The 18,549-nt window shown below is 36.6% G+C and overlaps 1 protein-coding gene across 9 annotated transcripts in view; it reads left to right on the top strand.

The window, feature by feature from the left end:
- PARD3B (par-3 family cell polarity regulator beta) overlaps window positions 1-18,549 on the top strand; it is a 531,684-nt gene that overhangs the window by 309,772 nt on the left and 203,363 nt on the right. For all 9 annotated transcript variants that reach the window (XM_064434188.1, XM_064434182.1, XM_064434186.1 and 6 more), the window contains 5 exons: window positions 2,013-2,099; window positions 5,607-5,732; window positions 9,864-10,219; window positions 11,843-11,982; window positions 12,769-12,897. In XM_064434188.1, coding sequence (XP_064290258.1) covers window positions 2,013-2,099; window positions 5,607-5,732; window positions 9,864-10,219; window positions 11,843-11,982; window positions 12,769-12,897 — 838 coding nt within the window. The remainder of the gene's footprint in view (window positions 1-2,012; window positions 2,100-5,606; window positions 5,733-9,863; window positions 10,220-11,842; window positions 11,983-12,768; window positions 12,898-18,549) is intronic.

Below are 18,549 nucleotides of genomic sequence, written 5' to 3'. Positions count from 1 at the left end.
GCGTTTTGATTTTGTAGAAGTTCAAAAGACAATAAAAGTAGCCCTTTAATTATCTTTCTTTGTGTGTTAAGAGAATTGGAGGAAGTAAAAGATGGAACTGAAAGAGGAGTTAATTTCCTATGCATGCATTGTTGAGGTTTTTGGTAACCACACTGATTAGCTTTTCTAACCAGGTTCACCAGAAAAAAAATGTATTTTAAAAATCTTACAGGAAGATTTTGTCAGGATTTCCCCATTCAATTAATTAAGTGGGTGAATGCAGGAAAGAAAAATCCACAAATGCCTGTTGATAGTGTCTGATTTATAAATACAGTAACATGTAAATCTGTTACATTGGGACAGTGGTGGCTTGTTACTCAGGGTCTTTCCATTTCATATCTAGGGAACATAAATTCATTACAGTGCCAGTATTTTTGGAAGAACAGTTTACAAAAAAAAAAAGCTCCCCAAAACTCACTCTGTCACTCTGTTCCCTAATTAAAAAAAATTAAAATGTATTAACTTATTTTCCAGTCTTATTCTATATTTAGGCAATCAAGCTAAGAGTTATTGTGTTTAGGGCAAATCGCTTCTCATTAATCATTGTACAACTGGATAAAGATTCATAACAACAAAAAATTATTCCTGTGTTATTAGGAAGCAATGCCAGATTTTGTCTAAGGTCATTTGCAGTAATTGTGCTCCTTGTGAGAGAGCTTAGCTGTGCCACATGGGTTCATGTTGTACCTAATGTGCTGGAACTGTGCTGCCACTTCAAGGGCAATTGCAGACTCCTGATGGGTTTCAGTGCATTTTTACTGATTCTTGCATCAAATCAAATGATCATAAGACCATGGGTCAGCAAGATCAGTCAGCTGGTGCCAGAAGAAGTTGTGGTACTAGGGAAAAATCGTCTGAGGTGAGGAGGGCAGGGTGGTAGTAAAGGGTCAGCTTGGCCATCTTATATAGCAAACATGTGCTCTCTAGATCTGGTGCACAGGGAAAGATCAGAAGTCTCTTTCTCTCTAGCAGTCTGCCCTTGATCAGTTAGACTGAGTCTTTAACTCTGGGCAGTATCTGAAGTGGCCATTTGGTTCAGTTTCACGTGTTCTGTGCACACGGTGGGATTGGCAGGCACACACAGCTCACAGCCGGGGTGTTCTGAATGGGTGTGCCCAGGAGCTGGCTGCTGGACACTCATCCTGGGTGCTGTGGTGTTCAGTACTATGGGAGGGGACGGAGTATTTTGGAAGATGGACACTACTGTGGAATGAAGGAAGAAGGTCTGCTGAAATACAGACATTGCTAATTTTTTAAGGTTCTAGCCAGTTCAAGTACCTTCCTTTTCAAGTCATGGTCACCCAAAATAGAGTTAAGGTCACTGTAAGGCTGACAGTGTAAAATAGTCAATAGGAAGTGAAACAGTACATGCCATGAAACAGCATAAGTCTGTCAGAGATAATACAGAGGTTTTTAATAACAGTGTTAGAGGAAGGAAACTTCTTGATAAAATGAGCTGAGTTGCACTACTGATCACAATTTGTTTTGTTCTTTGTTAATCAGAGAGGTTGTTTGCAACTGAGGGAAGAAATCGGTGTATTTAAATATGATTTGACTTGAAATTCTCCATGTCCTTTCTTTGTGATCTTTGTGTGTATAATGTGGCCACGTAGGAAAATTGAAGCAACTCACTTGGAGCTTAAATTAAGAACATGTAAAATAACCTTCCCCCCTGCTTATTTTTTAAGATTATGTCTCTCCTCATTTAAAAGCTTATTCTTTGATATTCTAATTAATTTACTTGAAGGTGAACTTAGGAAAATGTCTAGTATTTGATTTCTTTCCCTTTTAAAAAGCACAAATGCTGATCTAAAACAATTAAAGAATTTCATGGCTGTTTTACTTTTCATTTTATTTTCATGTATTAGTGAGCACTGAGTCATATTTTTTCCATCCTTTCTGCTATCTGATCAATCAGGAATTTGTTTTCAATATGGAGAATATGAGATTTGTTTCCATGTGCTCTTTTTTAGTGAAATGACAAAAACAGTGGAGATTTCTGGAGAAGGTGGACCCTTGGGAATACATGTAGTGCCCTTTTTTTCATCCTTGAGTGGAAGGTAAGATATTTTCTGCATTGCTCAGGAAGGATTTGAGTTGTGCTTATCTTAAAATGCCTACTATTTACCTAAAGGAAAACAAAAATTGGTCTACGACATTCTTCCATTACCAAAATATTTACTAGTCCAAGTTCTGTATAAGGCAACCATAGAATCATTTAGGTTGGAAAAGACATCAAAGATACTTGAGTCCAACCTTTGACTGATCTCCATCTTGTCAACTACACCATGGCATGAAGTGCCATGTCCAGTTTCTTTCAGTCAGTGCTAGCATCTTTGTTCATATATGCCCTTTTAATTGTCTCTGGTTTTATCCTCTGAATGGTAAACTGGAGTCAGTAGTTTTGTGTGGTATTGGGCTGGTGTTCTTGTGCTGTTGGGGCTTGTTTGTTTTTGTTTGTTGTTTGGTTTTTCCTAATTCAATATCTCTGCATAGGCTCTTCCTTAGTGACATACCAGACAAGAAGAGTCAAAGAAACTGCTTGCCTCCTCATACTTTTCAAGCCATCTTTCAGATTTGATTGCATAGCATTTACAAAATGTGCTCTATACCATGAACCTTTCTTTGTCACAATACAATTACTTTAATTATAAATGATTTAACAAAGTCCATCGAGATCACAAAAGCCTATTATAGCAGCGTGCTCATATTGATGTGCTGTAGTTAAGACTGCGTCAGCATTTTCATTATAGCTGTTTTCCAAGCTATGTAACTAGGATGTGTTAAAAAAAAAATCTAGGTTGAAATTTGACATACAGAGGCTTAGCCAGAGAGTTAATTTGACACTGGCAGCCGTGAATAAGAGATGGGAAATTGCCAGAGCCATAAATGACACTGCTTTATAGTAAAATGGCTGCCTGTTACACAAAGCCAATTATTGCAAAAGTAAAAAATTGTCTAATTCTTAAATGTTTATTTACTTGTCATCTTTCATGTAGGACAGAGAATGTGAAGGATTGAATTACCTTGTAAAGGTCTGTTTTCTTGGCAAGATATGAATTTGTAAGTGGACCCAAATTAATTCAGATTGTTTTATTTACCAAAAGGGAAAATGGATGTCCATCTGCTGCCTGTAAAAATGGCATCACTGTCTCAAGAAGAAAGTTGGTCTTCAATGGCAACTGTCAGAGATCCAAGTTGTGTCCTTGGCTTTGTGGGCTGCCTGTTTGTCTTGAGAAAGCCACATGTGTTTGTTACCCATTCTGAAATGCAGACTGGAGCTCTTTGATATAGGCATGCCATAAAGGTTGTAGTGCATACACCGTATTTCAAGATAAAACAGTAAAACAATTTTGATGAAATTGCAAGCTATTAAAATCAGTTATTGTGACCAAAATGCAGCTTTGTACTCAAGTATCACTGTGTTGAGAGCAGCTTTTAAAGACCTGCAGGAAGAAGTGTTCTTGGTCTATATTGTACTCATGTTAATATGTCCTTACTTAGAAATGCTTTTGGAGATCTGCTGGAGTAGAGGATGTCTTTGACAGATGAGCTACTGGTTTAGGTAGTTGTCTTTACATTTTAAGATGGTTCTTGGCAGAACTGTACTAATACCTTTGTTAAAGCACTGGACTGACTTAAATGGCTTGACCCTCATTTTTCATCTAGCCTGAGATGAGAGTATAAATCATAACTCATCATAACATGAGAAAGTACAGAAGAGCATCTTGTATTTCTTTTGGTGACATGATAGAATTTATGAGGACATGCTGGCCCTCACTTACTGGGTCTGGTATTTCAATTGTAAAGTTATCTTCCAATAAGGTAATGCTGGCTTTAGTGTGGTGCTGCTGCAGGCCAAAGTTTTTCTACAGGTCATTAAAACATCATATTAATTTAAAAAGTCTTAGTTTATACAGGAACTACAAAAGTAATAGAAATATTTTCTCCCCTTTCTTTTGCACTTAAATATCATTAAAAACAGGAAATTAAAATTTAATAGTGCATTAAAATGCTAAAATTTAGGCTGTGGAAGAAAGTAATGGAGGAATGAATTCAAGCTGCCTCAGTCTATGTAACTTAAGGCACGCGGGATGTACAGCACACACAAGTTTCTGACAAGTAGGCAATCCTATTGCATATATGAATGCAGTATCCAAGCACACAGGATTAGTGAGCAACCAGCTTAATATGTAATTTTGTTTTTGTCTGTACTTTTACTGGTTTGCATTTTGGCATAGTTGTATTTAGTTAGTTCTTATGGTTAAGGTTTTTGATTGCCACTAGTTGGATGTCATCAAAAGGACTGTGGCCCCTTACAATCATTACCCTTTTTAATCCTTTGGGAAGGGTAACACTTGTTACAGGAGAATGTGTGTTATTAAATCACTTTTTTCTGTTAAATACTTTACAGAACTAATATTCAGTAGGAACCAGTTTTTCACTTAGTAATTGATAGGACAAAAGTACAAATTTTTTATTGTTCTTAGACAGTAAATCTAAAATCACATGCTCAGTGAGTATAGTGTCACTTGAATTAGTTAATGGCATACTGTGAATCTGTTGAATAGACTTAGATATGAGGGGCAGTCATGAATCTGAGACAAAAATATAGGACTGCAGCTTTGTGATTGGAGTGCTGGCACATTGAAAATTGCACATTAATATTTTATGGAGTATAACCAATAGAAAATGGTCTTTAAAGGTCATCCTTGATGACCATCTTTGATGCTGAGGTGGTATGGAAATTTAGTGGACAAAGATTGATTATAGAAGTTCTTCATAAACTCACAGTTGTTAGGATTTTTTGGACACTATAGTGTTATCATTGGATATAGCTATGTTGAATTACAGTTTGCAACACAGCGGTGTTCCAGGTAGGTCAGGATTAGCCTAGCACTCCCAGCAGAGTTATCAACACTGAAATTTTGCACCACCCACACTGGCTCACTTATTGCATTATTCTGTGCTGCACCTCCATTTTCATTTGCACTTGTTAACAGAGAGCTTGGGTGTTACAGAGAGCAGTGGAGCTGCTGCTCTCCTGCCATGAATGAGTAGTATTGCTGTCTTGTATCAAAGCAAGGGGCTCTGGCAGCTGAAAATTTCATAGATGTTTTCAGAAGTAGAAATGTCAGTTATTTTTTGGTCTCATTCTAACTCCTGTTTATTTTGTTGTAGTCAAGGTAGAAAATGACTTTTAATCTGTTTGTACTTTTATTTGGAGCACTGGCAGAAAAATATTCCGTAAGCTATACTGATATTTTTAACTGGAGAGGGATCTAGGTGTTTTCCTCTTGTTTCTCCAAGTATGGCCTATAGGACTTAATGCTCCCCAAGTCCTTGCAAGTAATAAAGCATTAGTGTACAGCAATTTTTCATGGTATTTTTTGGAATCCCCCCTTTTTTGTTAATACATCAGCTGAAACCTTCCTCTAGGTTAAGCACTTCATAGATAGAGGGGCAGTCTATCATTTCATACACAGTGGAGATTAATATCTTTTTTTAGTTCTCTAAATTCATATCAGCACAATAAGGACAGTTTGCACCTATGTTTTGCTTTTTAGGATGCTGGGGCTCTTCATCCGTGGTATTGAGGAAAACAGCAGATCTAGGCGTGATGGTCTTTTCCATGAAAATGAATGCATTGTGAAGATAAACCATGTGGACCTTACAGATAAAACCTTTGCACAGTAAGTGCTGGTTTATAATACTTTTAACGAGTCAGGATTTTATACAGTGCTGTGTTTAAGTGATTTGTAAAGGGATTAATACTTATTTCAGAACAAATGCCTATAAAATTGATATGTGACAGAAATGTCATAATTTTCTTTCTGAAACTTCCAAATAAGGTGAAATTTGAGGAATTTTAGTGAACTTACTGTGCTGACTTAATAGCATTAAGTTTTGTAGTTGCTATCTTCCCTTTCTAGTTCTTCAATTACTTTTACCATATTCTCTTTGTAATTCTTTTTTTCATAAGACCTTCAGAATGAGTCAACATCACAGCATGGTGTTTAATATTCTTTTGCAAATGAAATAAGTTTTTTTTTATTGTGCTGCAGGTTTTTGAGCAATAATTTTTACAAAAAATATACTTTTACTGTCAGACTATGATTACTTGAGCTAAATGGAAAGTCTCACTTCTTATGACTTTTATTAAAAGTCTGTTGACATTTATTATCTATCTCAAATATTTTTTAACTAACAGGTTGTTTTGATCATCTATGGATTAGTGTGGCATTGTTGCACAAAAGAGTAGCCTCTCAAATTTCACAGATATTTGCTGTAGTAATTAAATAATAATTTGTTTTTGCTCTCAATCCATATGTTTAGACAACTGAGTGATTGTTTATAATATAACAAAAACCTATTGAGATGTCAAGGGAGTCGAGGCTTAACTTTCTAAACAGTAAGCCAAATGTTCAAGGCTTCTAGACTAAAATCAAATACGTTGATTTCACAGTTAGGAATAAATATTTGCAAAATAGGTTTTTTCATAAAACCAGTGTACTTCTGCAGGATAGCTATTCTTGTTTCTGAGACTGCTTTTTTTCCTTCTGATAGCATTTCAGTTACAGCTTTCTGTATATTTAGTGGTAAAAGCACTTTGCTTTTACAGAATGGCTCTGTATGGGCCATTCTCTTCCATCCATGCACATTCCTAAATAAGATATCAATTTTAGCAGAACATAATTCTTGGTATCTTATTAAAACACTCATTGCCCCACTGTGCAGTTTCGTAATGAAATTTTGCAAATAAGGTTTTGCTTGAATCAAAACCTCTCTTTTCAAAATCCTATGTAATCCTTTCTTTACAATGTGTTGTCTGTATTTTCTTCTGAGTGGAACTAGATCTCCAGAGGCTTTCAGCACATGAGGTGTTTGTGGAGGACTCTGCATGTTTTTCTGTAAGATTACTAGATTTTGGGGCAGTTAGAAATACTTCAGGAAACTTTCTAGTTCTCTGAATTATTTTCCAAAATACCTTTCTACATCGTGTCTCTTCCCTTGCTGTGAAGAATGGCTAAAGAAAGACTCCAGGTTGAAACTAATCTCTGTGAGCACGCCTTTTAGTTTTTATTTTGCATGACATAACTGCACTAACCTGACAGAAGTCCAAGTTACAGAAATCCACTAATTGTAAAAAATACAACAAAGTATGGTTCCAATGACTGTTGACCCAGAAATAACAATCAGATTCTCCTTAGAGAGGAAAATCTGTTGGCTAGTTTTAAATTGACATTTCTTCATAACCCTTGTAAAAACTGTTTTAACACTTAGACTCTTACATGCTGTCTCTTTCTAATTTCAGCAGAGACTTTCTAGTATTGCTCCTGACAATTGCTTGTTCTGCAGCTGTAGCAGCAGCAGCCTACTTTCTGTATTCCCATGTTTATAATAGCTATATATTGGGACTGTTGGTCTACTTTTTCATTTGCTGCTAATCTATTCAATTACATTCTGTTGTGCTGCAGAGTTTCTAGCACCTCTTTTAACTGACTCCCTTACTTCTTTAAAGTATGCACTTGGCGTCTCAAGAAATATAAATTTCTCCATTCATTATTTTTTCCCTTTGAAGTGCAGCCAGTTATTTTGCCCCTGAAGACTGCATTTAGACTTTCCCATAGGATGTCTTGAGTGATTTCCACTAATTTTTGTTTGAAGGAGATCTTATGTTTTCTTTTGCATATATTTTAAATATTAACCTTTTGAAACTGAGTTATTAAATTACTTTGTAACATATGACCAAGTGACTACTTACAAGGATGAAGATGGGGTGTGAAAGAAATACAGTTAACATTTTACATCCTTTATGCTGGAAGTGTGCCATGGTTTCTATATCAGGGTAAGGTCTGTCCTTGAAAACTTTGACAGGCTATAGGTGAGTGGATAACCTATAGCCTGGGCAGAGACACTGGGGCCCAGTCTGTTACAGCTCTGAAACAGAATCCTTGAGGGTGATAGTAAAATAATGCCTCCCTGCAATATTCTCCCTGCTGCCTTTCTTTTCCAAGTTTGAGGTTTCTCTCTGGCAGCATCGCCTGTCAGTGAATGTTGCTATTCTGACTCTTGGTGCTTGTACACTCAGTGTGGCAAGGATAGTTCTTTCCCACAGCATTGGGACTGAGCCCTGACTTCAATGTCTTCATGGTACAGAAAACCCTCTTAAAACAGCCTCTTTTCCACCACCTACAGTTGCAAGGTGGACATACTGTGCAGCTCTGTTCATCTGGGAAAGCAGGAGGTGTGTTTTCAAGACATTTATGTTTGCAGTGGCTTCCTTCCTGTGTCAGTGTAAAAAAAAAAATATTTCAGGAGTAGTTTCAACATTGATTCCTGTGACATAACTGAGTGTAAATCCAAAGGCAAGACTTGAGCAGAATAGTCACTCAGACTGACAAACACACCACAGAAGGGTAGGAGATAAGTACAATGTTCTTAGAAGGACTCCATGATTTATTTAAAATTTAATGTAGCCATTACTTCCCCTCTTGCCTCAGTTCAGCTAAGCAGAAGTTTTCAGTTTTTCACTCTCAAAATGCTCTTCAGCTACTTCTGTTTGTACTCAAGTGGTCTTCTGCAGTATGGAAGAAAATCAGTCCACTTCAACAGAAGGTAGGAGAGTAAAGCATAGAAAGAGGGAAGTTTCCTTTATTCCTTTAGAAGCTAAGGTTTGTAACATGGTTGATTGACCAAATCTACAGGTTATTCAAAATCCAGGGAAGGCTTTAGGAACAGTACTTTTGGCCAGCTTGTCTTAATTGCCCAGGAATCTGAGCAAGGTATCATTACCATTTCACAGTTCACAGAATTATAGAAAGGTTTGGGTTGGAAGGGACCTTAAAGATGATCTCATTCCAACCCCAGAGGCATGAACAGGGATGTCACCCACTAGGTTCAGGGCCCCATCCAGCCTGGCCTTGAACATTGCCAAGGATGAAGCATCCACAGCTTCTCTGGGCAACTTGTTCAAGTACCTCACTACCCTCTGAGTAAAGAATTTCTTCTTAATGTCTGATCTAAATATTTCTCTTGTAGTTTAAAACCATTCTCCATTGCTTTATCAGTATCAAGGAGAATAGTTCCATCAAATGCTCTAACACAGTTTCTGGTGTTGCATTTGAGCACATCTGTAAAAACACTGATTATGTGAAGTCTGCATATCCACTTTGCAAAAGGTTACTGCTTGAAAGATGTGAGTAATATCAACCTATTTATTAATCTATTTATGTAGAAGCATAAATAATTGCACCATTTTGATCACCAGGGTTTTTTTTCAAGTATCTATGTATCCCATGCCCTCATCCTATTTTATTGCTGTGGAATCAACCAGCGGTTGTATTAGGGATAACAAAGGAATCTGAGGAGCAATTAAACAGGATTTGGACAAAATGTAGAGTTCAGCTTGCTTGGAGTAGATGTATTCACCAGAACAATTGGTGATGAGTGCTCAGTGTGCCTCTATACCAACAAGAAAATACATAACAGACAAGCACTTGAAAAAAGCAGCAAGCTGTACCTTCAGCAGTCTTTTGCCATCAGACCTTCCCTTTCTGATGCTCTGCATGAAGAAATGTTCATCAGTTTATTCTGGCTGATATGTTTTTGTAGCAGCTTAGGAATTCCAAGAGATATGCTGCTTGTCCTTGAAATATAAGGAAATGCTGTAGTTTTGAAATCTTATTTCATGTGTAGTTTTGTAAAAAAGGCATGCTGTAGATGTGAGTATAAGGTAAACGTTCATCTTCTCTATACGTAACTTCAATTTTTGCCCACATTTTCTTGTTTGTCACATGAATTTTCATACCTTTCTTTTAAAGGGCTCAGGACATCTTCCGCCAGGCAATGAAATTTCAAAGTGTCATCTTGGAAGTCCTTCCTCCCTATAACCGAGAACAGTATGAGAAGTCTGCCATTGCTCCTCTTTGTATTCTGAATAATGAAGAAGGAGTTACAAAAACAAAAATTCCACCTCCTCTTCATCCAAAGCCTGCTGTGAAAACAATTAATATTTCTGGAGCAATCTTGGAGTCAGGTGTACAGGGAGCACTGCAACAAGCTAAGAGCCCCAACCTCCCACGTCTGGGTAGAAAGCCTTCTTCTCCCTCACTGTCTCCACTTATGGGCTTTGGAAATAAGAGAAATGCAAAGAAAATAAAGATAGACCTAAAAAAAGGTAAGTCTCTGGAGATGGTATGATTAATTAAGTATCGTGTCTCTATAGTGATACCTTAACTTTTAATTTAACCAGTGACATTGAAAATACAAGCAAGTTATTTATCATTTAAAAGTTCCAAAACTTTGAAAAGGTATAACAATGTAAACAGTAATGTTTTCTACAGTGGACTTCCTCATACATTTTGTATGTATGTTATCCAGATTTACTGATTAGGACATCTCTGTTACTGACTGTGGAAGCAATTCCATTAGCAACAAGTGATTTTGAGAGATAGTTCAGTCTTTGAACAAATATAGAATAAAAGTTTGAACTGTTTGCTGGTGACCTTTATTATTTTATTTAACCTGCTAATTAACCTCAACAGTGTTATGACATGCTTTTAAAGACATGTTTAAAAATCTACTTTGCTCTGTTTCATGTCTTCCAAGAGTTTGACCACAGATGTACCTGTCTTTCCCTTTTTTATTTTCTGCAAACCTTTCTTGTTTTCTATCATATTTATTCAGCTGTCAGGAGGCCAAATTTGTGTGTATATCTTCAATTACTGCACCATGCAGCTGTCTGTCTTTGAATGGAATAACAGGCTTAGGAACATGTAGTAAAATGTGCTTAAGAAATTTCCAATTAGCATTTACATTTTCTATTTGATTTGTCTCTGATTTGGCTGAGAGTAAAATTTGATCCTAGAAGTGGCGCTTTTGAAAATTGTCTGTAACTTCATTCTTACAACACATTATGAATGTAATCAAGCTCTCATTTCTTAATTTTTGTTGTTTCTTTACTTAAATCGCTCATTTTTACTTCTGAAGTCTTCAGCTTTGTGTTAATAAAATCCACTTAAGAATGTCCCCTTTCTAGACCTAACACTTTTGATTTTTCAAAATTTATATTTTTAGAAATTACAGCAATGTGATACTGGCATGATGATATCTTCAAAAACTGTCACATGGGTAGAAATGCCGCTCAATATAAAAAGATTTTTATGGACTCTGCTATTCCCAGCAATTTTAGTGGCTTATAAGCAATACCTGCTAATATTTATTTTACTTCCTAATTACTTGTTATAGCATATCTGTTAATGCTTGAGGTTGTTTATTTCTAAGCAGCAAACAAATTCACTAATGGAAGCTTAGAAATACCACTTTGTCCTTTCTGAGCAGCACATCAAGTTTTGCATTCAAATCGTGTGATATTTTTCCTATTTACCAAATTGAAGTAAAACCTGCTAAATTATATTTATGCTTATAAACAATTCCTATTGTTCTGATTCCATGAAAAAATATTGACATTAAAGTGAAGACTAATATTGTAGTGACCTATAGGAAAGATAAATGCTTTTAAAAGAGTTCTTTCTTATTTTTTATTATTATATGCTTACCCAAGTATTTCCATCTGTAGCTGTTGTAAGAGGGTTTGAGTATGTGTTTGGACATCAGTAGACTACTTCTCTAGACCATGCAGAAGATTGGCTTATGTTTACACCTTTTTGTTTGCTTTCTTTTTTTAAAAGTTAATGTGAATGAATCTCTGGGATATCTTGCTGACATTGTTCGCTTACTTTTAATGGTCATCGTTTACATGTTGAAATTTATGTTGTGAGTTCTTTGTCTGACATTTTAGGTCCAGAAGGACTTGGTTTCACAGTGGTTACCAGAGACTCTTCGGTACATGGTCCTGGTCCAATCTTTGTGAAGAATATTTTACCAAAAGGTGCAGCAGTAAAAGATGGTCGTTTGCAGTCGGGAGACAGAATCCTGGAGGTTAGGATAAACATCCATTGTATTTGCATTGCTTAAAATTGATCGCTGGCTTGTCATAAATCTTCTATTTCCTCATACATATTATTGATGTATGGAACTACAGTTCTTGCCCTTGGTTTAAAAAAAAAAAAAATCACTCTCACAGTTTCTATGTCACTTGTTTGTCAAAAAGTGCTTTACACCATGAGGTGGAAAAATGGTTCTTTTCACAAGGGTCCATAGGGTGTTTGAACAAGGGGAACCTGATAAGATCTTGGTTTTTAAAGCAGATAAATGTATTGATTTAGGACCAAAACACGTCTTGCTGCTTCAGCCACATCCAAAAACCTCCAGTTAATATCAAGCTGGTAAAGTGCTCGTTTTAAGACAATTTTGCCCAAATTGGTCTGTTGAAAATTTTCAGATATCTTGTGACTTACAATCTTATTATCTAATGGGTTATTTCTACTTACTAACCTCAAAAAGCTCTTAAGGTAAACAGTTTTAATACTAAGGTCTTGTTTCTGCACTTTTCATCTTCAAAGTGCTTTACAAACTAATTAAGCCTCACAAACCCCCTGCAATGTGAGTAAGTACTACAGAGCTGCTTTAACAGATGGTGAAAATGAGGAGGAGAAAGGTTAAGTAATTTGTGCAGGGCCAGAGGGGGAGGCAGTATGGGAGCTGTTGCTGATTCTTCTTTGCTCTCAGTCGCTGAATGACACCTGCGTTAGGTGAGGAGCATCTAATAAACCTGCTAAAAGGCAGTCAGAGATAACACATCCTCTGTTCTTTTGTGGCTGATAGGTGAATGGACGGGACATCACTGGCAGGACCCAGGAAGAGCTTGTAGCTATGCTGAGAAGCACAAAGCAAGGCGAGACTGTCTGTCTGATTGTGGCTCGTCAAGAGGAGGCCTTTCTACCTCGAGAGCTGGTAAACTTGTTTTTCTTTCCCAAAGAGTGATTTTAAAACAATTCCATGGTTGAATACTAGCCCAGAAAATAAAAGGTAGTCACATAAGGCTTGTTTCTAAGAAGTATTTATACTTATATTTGATTTTGAGGGTGTTTGATTTTTATCTACTATAGATGCAATTCCACACAATCTGATTTTTCATCCCCAAAAATGACAGCATAAGAGTAACTCACGGGGGAACACTGTAAATTAATTTTGTAAGTGTGAGGTCAAGCATAACTAAAATGGGTTATTCTCTTTCAGAAAAGCAACAAGCTTTAAACCAGAAATTTAAAGAGCATGTAATGAGCCTGTAGCTTATCAGTGACAAACTAGTGAGGGTGGCTGCCCCCAGGAGATGTCTCATAAGCCAGGTGCCCAACTGCACGAGTGGTGATGAATAGAATTCTGCTGCACTCCTCACAAATTTTGGAAGCAAGCTTTTCCTTGGCTGCTAGCCTTTGACTTAATAGGCTTTTGCTTGTCTTTTTTCCATCTCAAGTGCTTAATTTTCACTTTTGTTTTTTATTAACACTGGCATGAAACTGTGTTCTTTTTTCTCTCACATAAGGAACTGCATCAGAGTAAAAGTGCTATCTGATACATGCTTGTTTCCCCTCAGAGAAGGTCATTTCTTTGGTTGCCTCTTCCTTATCTTGATTGATGGCTATACTTGACCTTTCATTAAGTCCTCAGGATAAGGAAAGGACAGCATTTCCTGCTTTTGTCTCATTTTATCTCCTTCAAAGAACACAAACCGCCTTCATCCTTTCCTTAAGATGCTGCCTTCTTGCTTTTCCTTTAGACTAGTATCAGGGTCTTCTACAGAAATACTCCGTTATGTTTCCTCACAGAATATTGCTGACAGTTTTCCTCTTGTTTCCCTGTTGCCATTTGGACCTTGTTGAGGTCAGGGTTGCCCATCAGGATAGGGAGCTGGAGGGGCATTCAGGTTCTCTCATGTGAGTCTTTTCTCTTGTGCCACTGGTGCCCACTCTTTCTTGTGAGCAATTGTGAAGTGTCTTAGCAAAACTATTTTGGTATCCATTTTTCTCTTTTGTTGTGTAATTTTTAAGGAACATAATGGCAGTTTTCAGCCTTGTAACTGGGCATTTGTTGTCAGTGGTTGCCAAAGTACCAAAGCTGGTCATTACATTGCTCTGCTGAGTAAGCCCTGAGCTGTAGAGTCAGTGTCTGTGTGGATCAGAGGGAAATTTGTGTCTTAAAGTACTAAATTATGTATTCTCTGTAGAATTTCTTTTCATTCACCAGCTCTTCTAAATAAGAGCTTACTTTTTGAAAACGCTAGCCATTAACAGTGTTTTCTGGATTTTTTTTTAAGTTATAAAGCACATTACATAAAAAAATATACTTTAAAAAGTGTGTGCTCTTCTCTTTTCTCTCCTGTTCCCCCAACATTATACTTACTATGTATTGTCATAGTGCAAATACTTCTGGAAATCACTGTAGCAGTGTGTGTGTATGAAAGGTTGGAAGAATCTAAAAGCTGTTTATAATTTTGACCTGCCACAATTGGGTGATAATAAATGCTAGTCTCTACAGCAAGGATTAACTACCTTTCAAAAGGTGATTTACTTATGACTGGCATGATTGAAATCCAGGAAGTAGCCACATTTATCCTGCTGGCTTGACCTTCTCTTAGATTGCTTTCTCTGTGATAGAATGATGCACAAGCAATGGCCCTCACTGTAACAGTGATGATGTGGGAATTCTAATACTGCTCTGTCTTCCTCATTGCCTCAATCAAATACAACATAATAAAAATGAGAATTACTGAAATAAATTACATAAATTTATGGAACCAGCCCATCTAAATTAAAAAGCCCTTCAGCAACATCTGGTAGCTTACAGCAAAAGTGTGAGTTACCATCCCACTAAGCTACCAGATGTTGATGCTAAGACAATGCTTGTTAGAATTCATGAGGTGTCTGAGAATAGTCTTAACAAAGATCAAAAAAAATTGTTTGCTTTTTTGTTTGGTTTCAGCTTTAGCCATGATATTACATTGGACTAATCCTCTGCTACCTCAAAAGTTACAGTACTGTTTTATCAAAGAGGAGAAAAATGCCAGAACTTTAATTGTTTGTTTTTGGAAGGAAAAACAGTGGATAATCCACTGTTTTTCAAGGACAGCTGTAACTGAGTGCCCTGACAGTGTAACAGGCCTGCATAATTTACCTGAATACTTGGGGATTTTGTTAATGCCTGGCAATAATATGGTAATTGCTTTATATCAGACTTGTTCTTGTTTTGAGCAGGTCTCCAGAGACTGTAATCTGAAATGTCTTCTTTAGACTCCCTGTTACCTGTTGAAAGAAAAAAGAGAAGGGCCACCTAATAAATATACCCGCTCCCCACAGTTTCCTATGGCAAAGATACATCTGAAAGCTGGACCCACTAGAAACCCACGCACAAAACCACTTTTGAGCATGTTGCTCAGCTAGAACTGGGTTTTTATGTGGATTTGCTGGAGTGAATTTGATAACTGCATGGGCACAAAGCAAATAATGTAATAAAGTCACACTGGGTGGTATTTTGTTGCATAGGTCTGCAATAATATAATTTGACTTTACCTTGTAATAAAGCTGCAGCTTGGGGAAAGCTTGGTCTCACGAATATTTTCTCTTCAGTATGATAGATGGGAACAGAGTTTGGGTGTTTTGTTACTGTGATCTGTGCTTATGAATTGCTAGCAAGTAGAAAAATATATTCAGAGTAGCAAGCCTTTGTCACAGCAGCCAAGATGTGATACAGATGAGGGTGAATCAGTGTTGCAAAAAAGTATTATTAAATTTGAGGCGACTGGGGCTTTGGTTACACTGGTTCTTGCAACATCTGAGAGTTACACAGTTACAGTGTTTGTGCATAACAAGGGAAGGGTTGTTACTCCTTTAAAAAAAAAAAAGAAAAGGAGACTCTAATGAGATTTTTATATATATATATATATATTGAAACAGATTAGTGAAGTAGAATTTGGACCAACCACAGGCTGTCGTCCTTATTATCCAGTTAGCCAAATGTTCACAGTAATTCATGCCAGCTGTTGACAATGTAGCAGCTAAGTAAGGAGCTGATTCCAAAACTCTGGGGGAAGATCTTGATTCACTTAATTACCACAGTCTATGGAGTGGCCGGTGATTAGTGTATTCTTTAAGGTGCATTCGTGTTTTAAACTGTGTAACACTTTTCTAGAGGATGGTGAATATTACAGAAAGAAAGTGGTTGAACTGAACAGGTTTAGATTTTCCAGCTCCTCTCAAAGTGAATGGAATCCACAAACTGTGGCTATCATTCTATTGTGTTTTGGAAATAGAGTGTTTTAATCATGTGTGTCTGTTGCATCATGTTTTTTCTCTAGGGAAAATGTATGATCTGAATGTGTCATTTCTTTTAATAATGGTGCAAAAATTAATTACTTCCCTTTCTCTTTCTTTATCCCTGCATTGGTAAAAAGGGAATACTGCTTGAATGAGAACAGCTCTGGTGCAACCCATTCTATGCTATGATCCTTTGCAATTCTTTATTCTGTATGTTGCACACCAGCAGAGACATGTGACTGTTTTGCAATTTCCAGAAATAGTATAGCAACAAAAATATTTGCATGCATTTTTCTGTAAATTAGAACACATACCTTGTAATTTTTGCATACTCTTTATTTTTTGTTTTAAAAATCTCTTTGACTTCCACTTGCAATTGTAATTACTATTTGTGTGGTTTCTTGGCATATTAACTGATGCCTGAAGAATGGGGGATCAAAGGGAACGAACCATAATTTTTAGAACAATAGCTAAATGAACAACAATGTACTAAACTTGGTATTGGTCTTTAAGTCTTTTTTTACACGTGTATTATACAGCATGGAAGGAAGCAGGATGAGTGGCAAGTTCAATTAAGCATCTTTTTCTTCTTACCATATGATTAACTTTTATGTTTTAGTCTTCCCCCAGTTAATTTCTTCCACTGCCTTGAACTTATATGCCTGAAGGAAAACCAGTTGGTGTATTTGTTTTAATATTCAAAGCTTAATTTCTATTACTTCCTTTTAATTGTTGCTTGACTTTTTATGTGCAGGAAATAATAGGTGAAATTACAGCCTAGACTTAACCATTTCTGCACCTGTTTTTGTAGTTCAAAACCATGATTCTAGTGCTCAATTATCCAGAAATGGACAAATAATTTCAGTTAGAAAGTGATTCCAGCAAGTACTATTTCTCTGTTGTTACCTCTGTTCTAAGAGAGATGAATTGGATAGGAAAAAAAAAAGAAGTATATATTGAATTTTATTAGCATACACACGAAGGTGTTCTGTGTAATGAAGACAAGGATATTGTGAATGCACATGGCACCTTTCTTCATTTATAAACTATGTAGATTTTTAATATCCTGAGGGTTTTAAAGAAAAGTTGCATTTTGGACCTATTCTCTTCACGTGGAATAGTTGAAAAGCAGGTGTAGGTTGTGTCTACACAAACGTGTATTTTTAAAGACAAAACAATGTGTACTGTGGCCCCTCAAAGGCTTTCAACTTCATTATGTATTTCAGAAGATGGCTACTATTTCATTATGTCTTAGGGTACTGGAAACTCTTCTTTGAGGTTGGTTGATTAGTTGTGCTCTTTACAAAAGTCAGTAAGAGATCGGTGTAAAGAAGGAACAGTTTTTCCTGTCACATTGAAAAGTATCTCTTTATCCAGGGTTTGTGTGTGACTCTGTAATTTACCGAAGGGGAATAAATTGCTTGGTAATCTGTGTACCTTTAAAAAGTGGTTGGTTTTTGAGCTCTCATATGCAGTGAAATGCCCATAAAGGTACCAGCACAGCAAATATGATTTTTCTGTGTGGTAGCAGTTGTCAGCCTTTTTGAAGCTACAGAGATTTTATTGCAGCTGGTCTACTGTTGCTTTCTCTGTCAGGCCCATCAGAGTGTTATGATCCAGCAATTATTTGCCTTTCAGAGCCCACTGTTTCTATATTCCAGCAGATATGAGGAACCTTAAAAGGATGGTCTGAAAGACCTGGTCATAACCTTCATTGCCTGCAAAAACCTCTGATGGTGCTCTGCCTGCTTGTGAAGAATAAGTTAGAGAGGATGCAAGTAAGGAGAGAGAAGCATAATGTTACTTGCACTATGAAATAATATATTCATAAGATGTGTTATGGGATTACTGCCCAAAATTCCTAGATTTAGGAACCCTGCCTCAGAACATTGGGAAATGAAAACTGCTTATTTGATAATATAAGTCTTGGCTCTGAGGTTGCCCAAAATTATTTGGAAGCCCACTTTAATATATGAAATCATAAGTATATATGCATCAGAATAGAGGCATATAAAATCTGGTCTTAACAGAAAATGAGTCTTCATATGTTTTAGATGCATTTACTGAGGTCTACAGCATTTGCATTTAATAAAACCAGAGTATTTGGGCAATTTTTAAATCCTGCTAACAAATGTAGTGCCTTGCCATTTATAAGGGTCACCAGTTCTATTTTATATACCATATGAACATTTCTAAAATATTTCTGTCTTAGAGTACGTAAATAACTTAGAAAAGTTTTCCTAGGCTGACTTAATGTAAAACATACACATGTGGTGTTTGAAGTAGAGATAAA

The sequence above is a fragment of the Passer domesticus genome, chromosome 10 (assembly GCF_036417665.1).
Source record: "Passer domesticus isolate bPasDom1 chromosome 10, bPasDom1.hap1, whole genome shotgun sequence".
Lineage (NCBI taxonomy): Eukaryota > Metazoa > Chordata > Aves > Passeriformes > Passeridae > Passer > Passer domesticus.
This window is presented reverse-complemented; position numbering and strand designations above follow the sequence as displayed.